General features: G+C 49.0%; 2 protein-coding genes across 8 annotated transcripts; one reads left to right on the top strand and one right to left on the bottom strand.

The window, feature by feature from the left end:
* The first annotated feature begins 412 nt into the window (after positions 1-412).
* On the top strand, positions 413-10,981 carry casp7 (caspase 7, apoptosis-related cysteine peptidase). Of its 7 annotated transcripts, none has more exons than XM_072703586.1 (7): positions 413-625; positions 1,582-1,745; positions 6,279-6,418; positions 6,941-7,069; positions 7,498-7,673; positions 7,925-8,063; positions 9,391-10,981. In XM_072703586.1, exons 2-7 carry the CDS (start codon positions 1,612-1,614, stop codon positions 9,618-9,620), a joined length of 948 nt encoding a protein of 315 aa, XP_072559687.1. In that variant the 5' UTR covers positions 413-625; positions 1,582-1,611; the 3' UTR covers positions 9,621-10,981. The 7 variants fall into 7 exon arrangements, with proteins under 7 accessions (XP_072559687.1, XP_072559683.1, XP_072559686.1 ...); XM_072703582.1 differs by having other exon boundaries at positions 415-625; positions 1,608-1,745; XM_072703585.1 differs by lacking the exon at positions 413-625 and adding an exon at positions 653-757 and having other exon boundaries at positions 1,608-1,745.
* LOC111836059 (probable E3 ubiquitin-protein ligase TRIML1) lies at positions 10,981-16,292 on the bottom strand. The gene is made up of 6 exons (XM_023796987.2): positions 16,031-16,292; positions 15,843-15,938; positions 15,070-15,279; positions 14,899-14,918; positions 14,393-14,535; positions 10,981-11,869 (listed from the first exon to the last, which is right to left on the bottom strand). The coding sequence occupies exons 1-6, from the start codon at positions 16,046-16,048 to the stop codon at positions 11,262-11,264; spliced, it is 1,095 nt and encodes a 364-aa protein (XP_023652755.2). The 5' UTR covers positions 16,049-16,292; the 3' UTR covers positions 10,981-11,261.
* Between the last annotated feature and the right edge of the window lie 1,210 nt (positions 16,293-17,502).

The raw sequence follows: 17,502 nt of genomic DNA, 5'->3' as shown, positions 1-17,502 counted from the left end.
ATCCAGCTGTCCGTCAGGACAGGACTCCGGTACGTGGTGACAAACAAGGCCTATCGTTTAAGTTTGGCAAATGAGTCACTGTCCTGATCTGCAGCAGAATGAGGATGAACTAATACCTGACAATCTGCAAATAGGGTTAGTAGTGGTGTACAGGGTCCCCACTGGGTCCCTCCCCATGTTTGCTGCTGTCCGTGAGGGCACTCTGACCTGACATGTGACACTCAAAAGCTGTTATGAAGCTCCAAAATTAGACTGCAAGGTCTTCAGGGTCTCCATGCCTTGCGTATTGGTCTCCACATAAACTGAGGTGGCTTTAATGCTTAATAATCATGCAAGGGTTATAGTTTCTGCTTCTGTTTAATGACTGGGCTGGCAAAATCACTTAAGCCATGCGTCACCCTGTGCTCCCAACTGCCATGAGTCATGCTTGGCTGCTTAGAAAGTCTCGTCACTGTTACTTTAAGTTTGTTTTTGCGGAAGTTCGTGCAGCTTTCAGATCTTTCGTTTTCTCCCTTTCGGTACATTGATCGTAAACGGCCGTAAAGCGAAAGAGAAACCAGAAATTACTCAGACCGCTGGTAGTTTGCGTCCGCTGGGCACATAGCGATTTGGGGACACTTGAAGAGTAAGTCGTGTCATTATCCGCGTTAACGCAGCGCGGTGACACCCTTCCTTGGGTCGTGTTATAATGTGGGTTGATCGTTCTGTATGAATATTTTTATCGTAGCGGACAGGCGGAGTGTGTTTTACATAACAGGTAAAACCACCAGTTTATGAGCCATTTTACACTGGAGAGGAACAGCCAGGGTGATATTCTGTATGTATCTTATGTCAAACTTAATAGATTAAATGACATATAAATGTTCTTTTTTGTTTAGAAGATGAGATCACTGATCCCCTTGAGTGTTGATCTTGTGTGGATTAGATTACTCACGAGTAGTTCCCAATGACTCATCGTTTAATGTAGTCGGAATGGCACAATGAGTATTTTAACAATAATTCTTAAATTCTGAACGCTCACGATCATTTAATTATATTATTAATCCGAGTGTAATGAACAGAAGGCAAACTGAAGGCAGACCCCGTGTTGCGGGAGACCGGGAATTTTATTAACAAGCCGGGTATAGACAAAGCCAAGACAGTGATCCGAAATCGTGGTCGGGACGTTCGCAGGAGGTCGAGAGCCAGGGAAGTCAGTCCTACAGGTCAGTACGGGACGAGAAGACGACAGGGAAGGTGGATCGATGGAGATGGGTCAGGCTGGCGATGTCAGGCAAGGCAGACTGGGATCACGGGGCAGGCAGAGCAGGCAGGTTGGGAAGGCGGGACAGGGCAGACAAGGCAGGCGGGAGAGGGCAGGCCGCAGCAGGCAGAAGAAGGTAGGCCGCAGAGGGCAGGCCGCAGCAGGCGGGAGAGGCAAAAGACAAAAGAACGCTCGGTAATAGTCCTTAACATGTCCTTAAGAAGTGGAGCTAATCAGGGGAGATCGACCGCAGCTGCTATGGGCGTGTGGGCGTGACCCCAAGGGTATTTCTGATCACCAAAAATAGGGCTAATTTTATCTTAATATGTATTATTCAGGATTCATTTAAACTTTCATATCCCAGGATAATGGCGGACAAGACCGAGGTTAATCCGGACGAGGAAGGGCCGGAGGTTGAGGGGATCCTGGAGGATGAAGAGGATCTGGAGGACGAGACTGATGCTAAGCCGGACAGAAAGGGGAGGTTCTTCTTGTTCGGGCGGTAAGTTTTGTGAGCTTTGCATGTTGCACCCAACATGAAGGTACAACAGCAGTATCTAGAGACTATGCTCTACTTCAGGTTTTACAAACTACTTTTAAACTGAAAGGCTCCTGTGTTTGGCTAAATCGCTTGGCTCGTCTTGTGCTTTTACTAGTTTGTCTCCTTGAATGAAAGACTTATACGGCTGTTTCATATTAATATTAGTGACATCATGATTATAGGAGACTGACCAATCAGAACACAGCAAGAAATCAGTGCTTAAGTGAAATCCAGGTCTTTTTATTTGAAATGGAAGTCCACAGCCCCTGTCCTAGCTCATGGTGTGTCCCCTGACATGGATTAGGTGGTCACGTAAAACCTGGTGAGGTACTCTGCAAGCAGACGTACCACAAATAATTCAGGTACGACGCTTTAGACTTGTCGCAACCCCGCTCTGGCAGCAGGCGAAACACCCCACATCCACAAGGGGGCGCTGCAACCTTTCAAATGCGTCATTTGCACAAACCTGTTCGGAGGAAACACCAGAAAGAGAGATGCACTCTGTTATCTGGCCCTTGTGTTTTCCCTCACAGAAATCTAAGGTGCATTTCAGCCCTAGTATCTCTGTGAGCATTAAGAGAGGCATGCTTCTGTCCTAGCATGTGCATCACAGGCAGGTATCCTTGCAGGTAGATTGTGGAAACAGGTTCATAAAGTGCCCTGCTTTTTCTAGAGGCTGCAGTATTAAGAGGACAACAGCAGCCTGCGGCCTCCAGTCGGCAGGGCTTTGTAGCTGAGCTGGTTCCGCCTTCATGCACGTGGGTGTGGCTGCATGACCTTGCCTGGGGCCCTTCTAAAAAAGGTCACTTTGGGGTCTCTCCAGATGTGGCGTGAGCTGATTGTGCTGGTCAGCAGCGGAGGGGGGGCGTGGAGTTCGTGTGACCCAGTGAATGGCCTTCAGAAAGGTCTGGCAAGAGAGAACCTGCTGACTCAGGGCGCAGGGGACCTGGGGGGCCCGGAGGAGCGACAGCCACTGCAGTACAGCGTGCAGAAGGGCTGGGTGCCTGGTGAACACAAAGCAGGACACAGGACAGCAGAGCACGTTCCCATGGAAGCAGGAGTGCCGGTAAATGACGAGGTCAGGTACGTGCCTGCGGCCTCAGTGAGGAGAGTGTGCGTGTGGCTGTTAGTAAGAATTAGGGTCAGGGCTCGAGCAGTACTCTCCCGTGTGTCACTGTCACTGTGATTTGCTGGGTCACTGCGCTGGGGGTCAGGGCTTGAGCAGTACTCTCCCGTCTGTCACTGTCACTGTGATCTGCTGGGTCACTGCGCTGGGGGTCAGGGCTCGAGCAGTACTCTCTTGTGTGTCACTATCACTGTGATCTGCTGAGTCACTGCACTGGGGGTCAGTGCTCGAGCAGTACTCTCCCGTGTGTCACTGTGATCTGCTGGGTCACTGCGCTGGGGGGCAGGACTCGAGCAGTATTCTCCAGTGTGTCACTGTCACTGTGATCTGATGGGTCACTGCGCTGGGGGTCAGGGCTTCAGCAGTACTCTCCCGTCTGTCACTGTCAATGTGATCTGCTGGGTCACTGCACTGGGGGTCAGTGCTCGAGCAGTACTCTCCCGTGTGTCACTGTGATCTGCTGGGTCACTGTGCTGGGGGGCAGGACTCGAGCAGTACTCTCCCGTGTGTCACTGTCACTGTGATCTGTTGGGTCACTGTGTTGGGGGTCAGGGTTTGAGCATTACTGTCACGTGTGTCACTGTCACCATGATCAGCATACAGTCCCTATCTCCCTGTTTGTATTCATGCTTTGGCAGGCAGGAATGCAGTGTATCTGGCAAAATATTGGTGTGCCAGGTAGAATTTCAGTGTGCCAGGAAGGACATTACTATGTCAGAATTGATATCAGTGTGTCGGGCAGGATATCAGTGTGTCGGGCGGGATATCAGTGTGTCGGGCGGGATATCAGTGTGTCGGGCGGGATATCAGTGTGTCGGGCGGGATATCAGTGTGTCGGGCAGGATATTGGTTAGGTTTTGTTATTCAGATATGTCGACAGACACCTTGCCTTTGGATTAACTGATTCTAATTGTGCTTGTGTTTTGAAGTTTTAATAATAATTAATCTGAAAACAAATGTTTTCCTTGTAGTACTGAAATTGCACCGAACCGTGAACACAAAACTGCAGTGGGACGGGCTGCGATGGGACAGGATGGGGATAGGAAGGACCTAATGGGATGGAATGGGAGGGGGTGAGGCGAGAAGAGGTGGGGCAGGACAGGGCAGGATGCGATGGGATGGGCGAGTTTGGCTCACAGGGTTGCGAGGGTTACTATCTAGGGTTGCGGATCTACTGTGCTGGCATGGGGTGGCATGTGCCACCCTAAAATAATGTCTTGCCACCCCTAGTGCATATGACTATGTTGTTTATTAAAATAACCTAGCATTAACGCTTTGAGCAAGTATAGCTACAATTAACATTGAACATGAATTCTAAAACTGAATATATTGCATAACGTTACCCCCCTTCCTTGAAAAATGGTTCAGCCCATAGTGTCCTCTCAAAACTATGAGTGCGTTCGACTTGGGCTTAGGTCTGTCTGCAGCTGACGTGACGTGGAGCGAGATCTGCCGGCAGCTGCAGGGGTGGAGTATAAACTGACTGCAGCCAAGTTGGACAACTTCTACTCCTCGTAGTGTGCGAGACCTGACTGTAATGGCAGGACTGCCAGAAGGGTGTAGATAAATCTATACAAATATCACTTGAATGCACGTTACTTCTTTTACAATAACCAACTCCTGATCCAAACTGTTAGCAGTGAAAAAATAAACTATCGTATATAGTGGCCCTGTGTAAAAAGATAGCTGCCGGGAAAAAGATCAAATACATTTATTGCAGGGATGCAAAGTTTTTATTTTCATGTACAGAGTACAATGCAATTCTTACTTGAATGCCTTCTTCACAGACTGGATGATTAAACAAATAAAGCAGCGCAACATTACAGTAACTAACAACAAATAAACAACTAACTCACATGTACTATTAGAGCATTTATGTCATTTATTTAAACTTTATTTTACCAGGTAAATTAACTGAGAACCAGTTCTCACTGCTTTACGTGATATTCGGGAGAAATAGCAGATTACGCATCGGAACTGCCTGGGATACAAACGTCATGCGTGTGACGAAAATCTTCAGCCAATAAGGGCAAAGTTGTGTCGTCACGGAGGCGGTTCCAGTTTGTGCAGCCGGCTGAGAGGAGCTGCACGATCTGTCTTAAGTGGTCTTGCTCTCACGAGGTGTTTGTACCATGTGACATGCTGACGCGTGCTGACGTTCTGCAAAAAAATCGAACCATGATGCATTGCATAGTTACACTCTGGAAATGGCAACAAGGTAAGTGTTATTAGCCCAATAAATCATGAAAAACAAGGTTTAAAATTTTCTACATGAAGTGTAGGGAGACTGTCAGTTAATGTGCATGTGTGTATTTAGTGTTGTTTTGTGCTATAGTATAGGCAGAAACCTGCGGTTATCGCAAGACAAACTTTAATATGTGTACGCCAATGAATTTTAGTTTCAGTATTAACAGGAATGTTAAATCTGCATTTGCATAGTTTCAGAAACTACTAAGAGTTATCAAAATGCATTTTTTTAATCTAACAAATGTTTAATTATTTGGGCTAACGCCAATAAGAAAGTTATAGACTATGTTTATATGAAATGTGTATACTTACTGCATTTGATGTATTTTAACCATATATGGTACATATTAGAGAATGTTACACCTGCAAATGTACAAAGAAATGGCTTTGATTTTGCCACCCCAACTGATTTCCATGTGTGGGTGCATATGGCTCCCTAATGGATCCTGAGCCAAACCCAACCAGCGGCTCTCGGCCCATCGGCCTCAGTCCTGCTGGCACTCTGAAGGTATCTTGGCTAGCTTTGGAGATGCCATGACTTAGAGGGCCCATGGATAAATGCAGACTATGACACTCCGGGGAAGGAGGGCTCACCTGATACTTGGTGCTGAAAAGCATCCCCACCATGTCTGGGCCCAGGTGGCAGGGGGGGCGTGCGGGGGCACATTAATGCATAGGTTATTAAAGTTGGCCAATCAGTTGCCAATAGGTTATTAAAGTTGGCCAATCAGTTGCCAATAGGTTATTAAAGTTGGCCAATCAGTTGCCAATAGGTTATTAAAGTTGGCCAATCAGTTGCCAATAGGTTATTAAAGTTGGCCAATCAGTTGCCAATAGGTTATTAAAGTTGGCCAATCAGTTGCCAATAGGTTATTAAAGTTGGCCAATCAGTTGCCAATAGGTTATTAAAGTTGGCCAATCAGTTGCCAATAGGTTATTAAAGTTGGCCAATCAGTTGCCAACATTGCTGCCTAGTTAGTGATGCGGCCACTGGAATAATGCATGCCAGCCCTGCTCGTCTGTCACTGTGACAGCGTTTTGGTGGCCTTCGTGTTGATTGGTTCTGACTGACGTTCCATGAATCCCTCTGTCGCTCCCTTCGTGTGTTTTCCTCACCACAGGAGGAAGGACAAGGATGGCCAGCTAGGTGAGCAGGACAGCAATTCCAGGATCATTTCCCCTGAGTTTCGGTACAATATGAACCACCGTGAGATGGGGAAGTGCATCATCATCAACAACAAGAACTTTCATGCGACAACAGGTACTGCAGTTTAATTTACATCTGTCTGTATCCCATAACCACTTTTTGCAAATGAGTGAGTGGTGAGATAGAGTGAGGGACAGAGTGAGGGAGTGAATGAGGGACTGAGTGAGGGACTGAGTGAGGGTGTCAGTGAGGGAGTGAGTGAGGGTGTCAGTGAGGGAGTGAGTGAGGGTGTCAGTGAGGGAGTGAGTGAGGGTGTCAGTGAGGGAGTTAGTGAGGGTGTGAGTGAGGGAGTGACCGAGTGAGGGTGTCAGTGAGGGAGTGAGTGAGGGAGTGAGTGAGGGACTGAGTGAGGGTGTCAGTGAGGGACTGAGTGAGGGTGTCAGTGAGGGAGTGAGTGAGTGACTGAGTGAGGGTGTCAGTGAGGGAGTGAGTGAGGGACTGAGGGACTGAGTGAGGGAGGGAGGGAGGACGGGAGATTGTGGACAAAGTCTGCATGAGTGCACTCAGCATGGTACCACCTTCAAACAGCCCACGGGTACTTTGAGCCGCTTGGCACCGACATCTCGTGTTTCGCAGGGATGAACGTGCGGAACGGCACCGACCGGGATGGTGACGAGCTGTTTCAATGCTTCAAGAACTTGGGCTTTAATGTCTGTGTGTACAACGACCAGACGTGCAGCAAGATGGAGGCGCTGCTGAGGAAAGGTGAGCACATCACCCTGCCTGCCTTCCTCATTCACACAGCAGATTTCTGTGCAGGCTCTGCCTATCTGCTCACTGCTACCAGACAGTAACAATAGCAGTCCATGACTAATGGTTTATAGCTGACGATAATGACACTTACTGAATGGTGGTTAATGTTTCTTTATGTCGTTTTATGTTAATAATATCAGTCCTTTGGAACTACCAGCAGAGCCACCTTGGTATTATTCAATTAGAAGACATGGCTGAGATTGTGACCTGTTTGTACATATGGACAGATACCTCGGAATATTCAGCCATAGGTCCATTGGCTTGTGAAGCACTCTACACAGGCCACGTCTTTATCATGTGACACTCTGTGCCTTTGATTGGTCCAGCTGTATCAATGGGATTGTGACAGCGATTTGGTTGGCTTGTGTCCCCCTGACCAGCCTCTGAGGAGGACCACAGCAACAGCTCCTGCTTCGCCTGCATCCTGCTCACCCATGGTGAGGAGAGCATGGTCTTTGGCACGGATGGGGTCATGCCCCTCAAGACGCTGACCTCTCTCTTCCGGGGGGATGTGTGCAGGAGCCTGGTGGGCAAGCCCAAGCTCTTCTTCATCCAGGTGAGTGGAAAAATTCAGGCCCCAGGTGACTACATGTCCCAGAATCCACTTATGTATGCTGGTACAGAAGGTGGGTCAGTGTGGGCTCAGAAAAGAGACTACACTTCCCAGAACCCTTCACTTCCACATTGCTTTGGAGCGCGTTCTGCCTGAGTAGTCTAATAAGCGTGCTGCAGAGTGGCCTGCCCTGTCACTTGCAGTCTCTATGTGTCTGTGCACCATTTTGTCCTCACTTGCATTGGTGGTTACAGGCTTGCCGAGGTTCCCAGTTTGACGATGGAATCGAGACCGACTCCGGGCCCCCAAAAGACACACTGGAGACCGACGCAAACCCCAGAAACAAGATCCCCGTGGAGGCCGACTTCCTGTTTGCCTACTCCACTGTGCCAGGTAACCTTTTGTCACTGTTCCTTGACGCACACGTGCACTCCCCTCTTCACCACCCTGACGGACACGTGCGCTCCCCTCCTCACCACCCTGACGGACACGTGCTCTCCCCTCCTCACCACCCTGACGGACACGTGCTCTCCCCTCCTCACCACCCTGACGGACACGTGCTCTCCCCTCCTCACCACCCTGACGGACACGTGCTCTCCCCTCCTCACCACCCTGACGGACACGTGCTCTCCCCTCCTCACCACCCTGATGGACACGTGCTCTCCCCTCCTCACTACCCTGACGGACACGTGCGCTCCCCTTCTCGCCACCCTGACGGACACGTGCTCTCCCCTCCTCACTACCCCGACGGACACGTGCTCTCCCCTCCTCACTACCCTGACGGACACGTGCGCTCACCACCCTGACGGACACGTGCCCTCCCCTCTTCACCACCCTGACGGACACGTGCGCTCCCCTCCTCACCACCCTGACGGACACGTGCTCTCCCCTCCTCACCACCCTGACGGACACGTGCTCTCCCCTCCTCACTACCCCGACGAACACGTGCTCTCCCCTCCTCACCACCCTGACGGACACGTGCTCTCCCCTCCTCACCACCCTGACGGACACGTGCTCTCCCCTCCTCACCACCCTGACGGACACGTGCTCTCCCCTCCTCACTACCCTGACGGACACGTGCTCTCCCCTCCTCACCACCCTGACGGACACGTGCTCTCCCCTCCTCACCACCCTGACGGACACGTGCTCTCCCCTCCTCACTACCCCGACGGACACGTGCTCTCCCCTCCTCACTACCCTGACGGACACGTGCGCTCACCACCCTGACGGACACGTGCCCTCCCCTCCTCACCACCCCGACGGACACGTGCGCTCCCCTCCTCACCACCCCGACGGACACGTGCTCTCCCCTCCTCACCACCCCGACGGACACGTGCTCTCCCCTCCTCACCACCCTGACGGACACGTGCTCTCCCCTCCTCACCACCCTGACGGACACGTGCTCTCCCCTCCTCACCACCCTGACGGACACGTGCTCTCCCCTCCTCACCACCCTGACGGACACGTGCGCTCCCCTCCTCACCACCCTGACGGACACGTGCTCTCCCCTCCTCACCACCCTGACGGACACGTGCTCTCCCCTCCTCACTACCCCGACGGACACGTGCTCTCCCCTCCTCACCACCCTGACGGACACGTGCGCTCCCCTTCTCGCCACCCCAATGGACACATGCGCTCCCATCCCCGCCTCCCTTGTGGATAAACACCCTTCACACATCCCAGACAGACACTGACCCACAGCGCTCTGTGTGTTCCCCAGGTTACTTCTCCTGGAGGAACCCAGGTCGAGGGTCTTGGTTTGTTCAGGCACTCTGCTCCGTGCTCAAGGAGTTTGGAAAACAGCTGGAGATCATGCAGATCCTCACGCGCGTCAACTACAAGGTCGCCACCAGCTTTGAGTCCTGGTCTGAGGACCCACACTTCCACGAGAAGAAGCAGATCCCATGTATTGTCTCCATGCTGACCAAGGAGCTGTACTTCCGGGGCTGACCTGGAGCGATGAGGCCATGTGCTGTGGCTGTCCTCGTTACTCTCTGTACCTTTTATTTTTCTGATTTTTTTGGACCATCAATGTGGGATATCCAGTGTGGGAATTGTGCCTTAAGTGTGTAATTTCATGTGTAAGCAGTTAGCAAAACTGTCAGCAGGAACAGTCTTTTATCTGTATTTGATAATCATCTGCCATTTACTGTCTGGGCCCTGATAGACAGAAGATTACAGGTGTCTCTTTCTGTTTCTAGAACTTTCCACCAAGCGGAAACTTTCCACCTGGGCTTCATGGTTATGAGATTATTGCATGACTCAAATTTTCCCAGAAAATGTTAGAGCCCTTTGGCATGACACACTAACAGCAAAGTGGACAGCCCCCGCCGCTGCCCCCGCCGCTGCCCCCGCCAGTCCATAAGGCCGGGTCTGCTGATTTGCAGTGCTGTGCTCTGCAGTCTGGGATTTTTTGGTATATGCCTCGGCATGTGTGTATTTACACATATTACCGATACATGCTTGCCAATGGAGATACAAGCGCACTACTGGGGCACTCGCACCCTGCCCAGTGACACATCACTGCCAATCATAGAAGTACCCAAATATAAAGAGCAGACGGCCTTTTGTCGCCCGCACACTGGCACCATGCAGCTGGTCACGCGTGCAACATTACTGACGTTCCTGGGGAAACAGAGGGGGTCACGCCTGCGACTGGACACCCTACGGCAGATGTTCACCAAGCCAAAGCCGTGTCTTTTTCACTGTGACTCCCAAAGACACACATTGCTGGGGTTAGCTGCTCTTATTCTGTGCTCAGGGTTATTTCATACTCTAACTATAACCAGAATCAACAGTATTGCCAGTACTTCCTCTCTCAGTCAACTGACCAGTTAACATGTGTCATGTGACCTTCCCAGTTTAGATCACATACACTGTTCTCTCCAGTCTTCTTCCTTTTTATTTTGATTTTAATATCTGTCTGATGATGATGGTGTGATGATGATGATGGTGCTAACTGAACATATTCTCTGAGACCTTGAAGAGCAGAGAGAGAGTCACATCAAGGTCAGCCAGCTTCTCCCTCATCCTGCTCAGCCCTGCTCTAAAGCACCAGCTAGTCTACCTTTGAAGGGAAAACACTATTTCTAAATGGAATCAGTGGGATACTTGACAGTGTTTGCATGGTCACCCTCAGGAAATATATCTATCAATGTGGAGCAGGCAGTTCGGGGAGGGAGGGAGGAGTCCCAGCCGCAGAATCACCAATGGCAAAACCACCCCAAGGTTTCTAAGCTGGTGGGTTTGTTTGAAAAGCTTGTATAAAAACATAACAATGCAAGCTCAATAAATGTGTTTTGTTACAACAGGTCAGGTCCTGCTGTGATGAGTTTATTGCTTAATTGTATCCTCACCTTCAACCTCCAGCCCTTCATACACAATGTGCACAAACCGATCGGGAAATACAAATTCAGACAGTTCCTGCATACATGACTTCCTTGTGAATGTACACACGTGGCAGAAACAGCCTTGGATATAAAAAGCTTGATAAGAACTCAGCAAATTCCCTGAATGAGTAGGACTGGATGACCACCTGATTGGTCAATGAGTGGGTGGAGCCTGTCACTGAGTGGAGCTTAGCCTTAGATGCTAGTTGGTGGGTGGTTTGGCCTCAGGTGCCAGTCTGTGGGTGGATGCAGCTCGGTGGGTGCTGCAGATGCGGATAGGCTTGCAGTTAGTGCCCTGGTGGTCATGGCCTGGGCACACGGCCAGGTGGAGCTGCTGAGAGAACGTTCCGGCACAGAAAGAAAAGAGTGGTGTGATGCTGCCATCTGCACCCACGAAGGACACCAGGCCCCCAGGGAAGCTGCAGAATACCCCCACCCGATCAAAGCGGCGTGTGACGGGCAGCTGGTGGGCGGCACTCCCATGCCAGGCTGTGTACACCCCATCAAAGAACTCGAGACCCCAGGAGTGAGCGCCTCGGCCCAGCCAGCAGGCTTCTGCCCGGCCCTTTCGAGGGATGCTGGGATAGGCAAGGCCCAGCTCCCAGTAGGTCTTCCCTCCCACCTCTACCTCCCAGTAGTGTCGGCCATCACCGAAGCCACACAGGCTGAGGACGTTGAGTGTGGTGTCGAAGCGTATGGTATTTTCTGGAACTTCCTGCCAGGTGTCCGTGTAGGTGGCTGCAGTGCCATCTGGCGAAATCACAAGTTTGGGGTGAGCGGAATCCGGGTCCAGCTGCACCACGCTGATGTCTGGGAAAGGTCACCATGGAAATAGAACAGAAATATATAACCATTTAGCAGTGAGATGCGACCAGAAGACCTGAAACATACCACACACAGTTCACACATTGTAACAGAACATGGCTATGACTCCCCGTGTTGCAGCTGGGACACCAGTGCCTGTAGTCTTATTGTTACCATGGCAGCGATGGGAGGTTAACTCCCGAATGTGGCTCACTTTAGCGACCACAGGCTAACTCCCAAATGTGGCTTACTGTAGTGACCACAGGCTAACTCCCAAATGTGACTCATTTGTAGTGACTGGAGATTAACTCTGTAATGCATTCTTGATTGTTGTCCAGCTAAAAACAGACCTTAAATCAATGTTTTTTCTGCTAACCCTCCTTTCTCCCACTTCTGACTTCCTACTAGTGAACTTCCTTTTGATTAACTTTCAGAATTATTCCTACCACTCCTGTTTTTATTGTAGAACTAATCTTGAAACCAAACTCATTTTCATCAAGCCGTCTTAACACTCTTTCAGCTCCCACTTCCCATTTCGTTCACCGTAACCTTTTTACGAACGTTGCTCCAACCTGAACCAAAAACTGCTGTTGTTATACCTGTTCTCAAAAAATTTGGTTTGGACCCCACATAGCAAAAATTCTACAGACCCATTTCAAATCTCCCCTTTTTGCTTAAGAATTTTGAAAAAGGTTGTTGCTGTTCAATTTAAAAATCACTTATGTGCTTGTAACCTTTGCAATCCAATTCATTCAGGATTCAGGACCCTACACAGCACTGAAATGGCATTGCTCATGGTGGCTAATGATAGTTGTGGCTGTAGACTCTGGGGGCAGCCAACCTACTTTTCCTCCTCGATCTTAGTTCTGCATTTGACACTGTATAGTACGGGAAGTACGGGATTTTGCCGGTGCTGCTCTTTCTTGGTTTGCATCCTAGCGACCATCAGTATCGTGTATCCTTCGCAACATTAAAATCTGCTATTGCTGTTCTCACTCAAGGTGTCCCCCAGGGCTCAGTTTTAGGCCCTATTCTCTTCATGACAGGTCATATCATTCATTCGGAGCCATGGTCTCAGTTTCGGTAAAAACTGAGGGACAAAATACCTCTCGACATGGCATTGTTTACCCTCTAGACATGGAAAAATACCTGTCTTAAAGCACTTCAGCCAATGATGTTCCTTAAATTTGCATATGTTTGCGTACTATGACATAAAGCTTTGTTACAGCACATGTGAGCAGCGACACACATTTCAGAGCATGTAACACACAATATTACAGGCATGAGCTGATGACGTGCTCCTGACTAAATTCTTACAATACGGTATGTCATGCTTACATCTCTACCGTGGTATCTGACCTAAGATCAATGTCAGAACATATGCTAGTGCAGAATGGGCCACTGTGTAGTGAACTGCATTGTGAACAACAAGGCATCTTTCTCCCTACATCACAAAATCAGCTTGAATCCTGAGAGCCCCACTCACCCGATATTAGCTAAATCTTGGTTTAGTGTTAGAACCGCTGCAAAGTTTAATATTACGCTTTCACGACACATGGGCATCATTAATGTTCTGTGCAAGTCCCGGAAAAATATATTATGTAAGAAGTGTGCAAAAAGTAATTTATTAGAGATGTATTGGAATTTGCACAGATCTTATGTTTAATGGGTACTTTGATGAAGCTTCCTTATTTGTTTATGTCAAAGTCGCTCCAGGCTTGATGATACTGCTGAAATGTGCCAGTAAAAATCACATGGACACATAATTAAAGTGTGTATGTAAGAATGTGCGTCCATGTTCATAAAAACCTATAAAAATAGTGTAACTGTTTATATAGTTATATATTTGGCTGTCCTGGGGCCTGAATTCTGGGTCAGAAATTCAGTCCCACTCCGGCCCTGGCTCCTCTGCTCCTTTTCCTTCAGTTACTCTGAGTCACACATATAATTCAGCATATCATACAAAACAATGAGCCTCTTCATTGAAATTCACACAAATTTTGAGCGTCATAAGCAATGATATCATATGTCAACCAACATAATGCATTAGAGACGGAACCCTTTGCCTTTGTATAGTGAAGTATTAGCCTTTGTAAGTCTCAGAACTGAAAGACCTTTTCTTAACATGTGCATTTGTACCTGGCCGACGCTGTATGAAAATACCTGTCTACATGGTGTGTTTATATGCCTCCTAAACATTGGCATTTTTACCATGACTAGAGGGAGATGTTTAGAGGGCAAAAAATTGCCCTATTTTGACTCACAGTTTATACCCTGACGGTGTTCTATAGAGTTTTCACTGTTATGCTGATGACACAATTATGTGTAAGTACCGAAATACTCACCTCCATACCACCTGCTTCATTAATTAGCTGCCTTAGTGAAGTCAAACACTGGATGATATCTAATTTCTTATAATTACTGTCATCTATGTGTGTCATGGAGAGCAAGATGGGGTAAGCACAAAGAGATTTTCCCATGGGGATCAATAAAGAGTCATTATTGTTGCCGCTATTCTCAGTAACTCACAGCTCTGGAGGAGCTTTGACGTGACGGGAGTCTGCGATCGGATGAAGAGGAGCAGGTTGTTGGCCATCCCCAGGACCTGGTCAGCCTTGAACTCATCCAGTCGCACCAGGTCAGGGTCACAGACCTTTAGCACATCGGCTAGTCTGGGAAAGAAGTCGGTGTTTATCCTTCCTCTGTAGGAGCAGGGAGACGCCCACTGCAAATGCCCTGCTGGGAACGCTTACGAGAAGTGGGCAGAAACATGCAGAATATGCAGCAGACATGTCTTCCTCTACTCACTTCCTGCTCAAGCAGGATTCCTACAAGTAGTGGCGATAAGAAGCATGACATATACGTCATATTCGGGCTTTTTCAGAAGAGTGTACTGTGGTTAAGAGCTACGTCTTAGTTTTCTGCAAGAACCCAGAAGTTAGATGAAAATGAATCAGAAGATTAGAATGAGTCCCATAAAGAGCCATGCCAAGGCATGCTAGCTCCCAGCACAGACCGGGCACTCAGCAGCCTACCTCTCCTCTGTTTCGGAGCTCTGGGTGCAAAATGAAAGAAGCACAGATTTACAGGTCGAAAGTGACAGGTATGTTTGAGGAGCACAAGCAGGAGGCCAGCAGTGGAGTGAGTCACACGCTGTCGACAGAACCAGCAGCAGGAGATCTCCTTATCGGGGAGACTGTCAGTACCTGCTCCGGATGTGTGTCCAGCTGCGACAGCTGCCGCTCAATATCCTGGAGAAGCAGGCAGCACCTCTCATTCAGCTCCTCCATGGTTCGGATGGTGGCTGTGGCCTCCAGGTCCAGCTGGCTCAGAGTGATATGCAGGTCCTCCTCCAGAACCCTCTTCATGTCTTCGTATTTCTCCTTTATTCGCTCTTTCAGGGCTGTGGACTTTTTCTGCAGGACAGGACCACACAGAACCGAATGGCATAGAATAGCAGGAATGGGGTAGAATGGAACAGATCAGAACGGAATGAAATAGAATGCACAGAGTATGAAGAACTAAACTCGTTTGTTAGTTACAGAAAAAAGCACAGCACCCACACAGTCCCCTTCTCCGTGCTGAGGGTCCATGCATCACTTTTTTTTTTTGCGCACTAAGACAAATGGAATTCTGAAATGAATGATATGAGCAAGTTCAAATAGACACAATGAGAGCAGAGTGAATGGAATACCATAACCACAGAAAGTTTGGGCTTCTGCCTAGAAAGCTGTGACCGACTATGTATTGAGCACAGTGTAATTGTGGTTGTCCTTGTCTCCTGATCCCAAACACAGACGAGAAACATCAAGGAACCGCAGTCATCTGAGATATTGATCCATGTTTCACATCTCCTACCCTCAGTCACCAGATGCCCGTATACTGGCTTTGGCTGAGACACCCATGGTTCAATGTATTTTAGATGTTTCTCCTGACCTGGGAGCTTCTGCAGCTTGCACTCACGATGCCGCACACTTACAGTGACCTCCACCTGCTTCGCTGCCAGCTTCTTCATTCTGCTTAGGACGGCGTCTCTCTGCTTCCTCAGGCTCTCCTGAGGGACTGCAGGCATTTCCTGAGGGAGGAGGGAACGTGAAGGTGACCACGCGGCAGACAGCAAACACTCCAAAGTCACGTGGCGAAGGAGAAGTGGCGTCAAAAGGCGACCTGGCACGGGGACTTCATGGTCGGCTGTGTGACCCTGTCTTTCCAGGTCTTGATGGACTGTGCTGTCACTGAGGACTGTGTTGTCACTGAGGACTGGGTGATTCTCCTAAGGGACTCTAGCAGTCAGGCATTTATAGGGCAGCTCACTGATGACACAGATGCCAGGATGAGGTCTTAGTGGGGGGGGGGTCAGCATGTGAGCCCCCCCAGCTCAGGGATCCACAACCTCGGCATTCCTTAGAGCTCAGGGAGCAAACACCTCATTGTGGCATGGCTGAAGGTGCCAGTGGCATATCATTATTTATAGCTGTGTTTGGGGTCAAAGGTCATGGGTCAGGAGCTTGCTGTTCTGCGGGGTGGGGGCAATGTCATCGGCGGTATTAATAACTGCTGCTACTCAGCCCAAAAGTCTCCAGTCACATGGCTGGCAGTCACATGGCCGGCAGTCACATGGCACGCACAAGCAATAAGGGAACCCTGACAGGAGCCGCCGCTGACAGACAGTCACACGCAGGGGCCGACATTCTGGCTGCATCATCTGAGGCCCCCTCTATGTGGTACATCAGCGTGGACCAGCAGAAGAGCTTGTGAGTGGGCTCTGCGGACAATGCTTGACTGAAAGCGGTATTCACATAAGATGGCCAGTCTAAGTTCATGAAGTTTGTGTGGTTAGTTATATTACAAAGCATATGAACAGAAATCATGTACTCAGTCATCAACACAGCAAGGCATTTACAGTATTTAACATCAGGAATCTGATTCACCATTTATCAAAGTTCAGTCACGTTGGCATAGCACTTTCAGTCTGTAAGGTGTATGGGTACGAGTTCCCCAGCTGTCATAGCATAAACATAGTATAGATATAGATATGAATGTAGATTATCCAGAATCATAACATAAATATAGATATAGATATGAACGTAGATTATCCAGAATCAGGAATGTTTCCTTTGTTCCTCTCTGACAAGAACACAGTGAAATGACCTTTTCTGGTTAATCAGGCAACAGATCAGAGGTCTTGAGAAAATGCGGAATTAACTTTTAAACTGATCAAATATAAACATTTAAACTGATGGTGCATCCCACTCATACAGGAAGAATCATCTTAGAAACTGTGTATGAACTGTGTTGTGTAGTTTATTACACAATACAATATGAATCTTCTGGATCCTTCTCTGTCTGACTGTTACGTGCTGAAATATGGCACGGAATGGAGACAGAGGAGCGGGAATCCAGGAAGTCGGGGAAACAAAGGAGTTTATTGGGGAAACGAGGGCAGTACGGGGGAGACAGTCGGGCACACAGGACAGACGGGCAGTAACGTCAATTACAGGACTGGGGGAAGACGAACAGAGAAGTACTTAAATACACCGGACTACATTGAACAAAACTAGACACAGCCGGTGACATGGGGATTCCGCACGGGGCAGCGAGGCAGGGGGCATGACACTGACCTTCTGTATGACTTTCCT

Source organism: Paramormyrops kingsleyae, chromosome 20, assembly GCF_048594095.1.
Source record: "Paramormyrops kingsleyae isolate MSU_618 chromosome 20, PKINGS_0.4, whole genome shotgun sequence".
NCBI lineage: Eukaryota > Metazoa > Chordata > Actinopteri > Osteoglossiformes > Mormyridae > Paramormyrops > Paramormyrops kingsleyae.
Note: the sequence above shows the minus strand (reverse complement) of the source record. Positions and strands in the feature narration are given on the sequence as shown.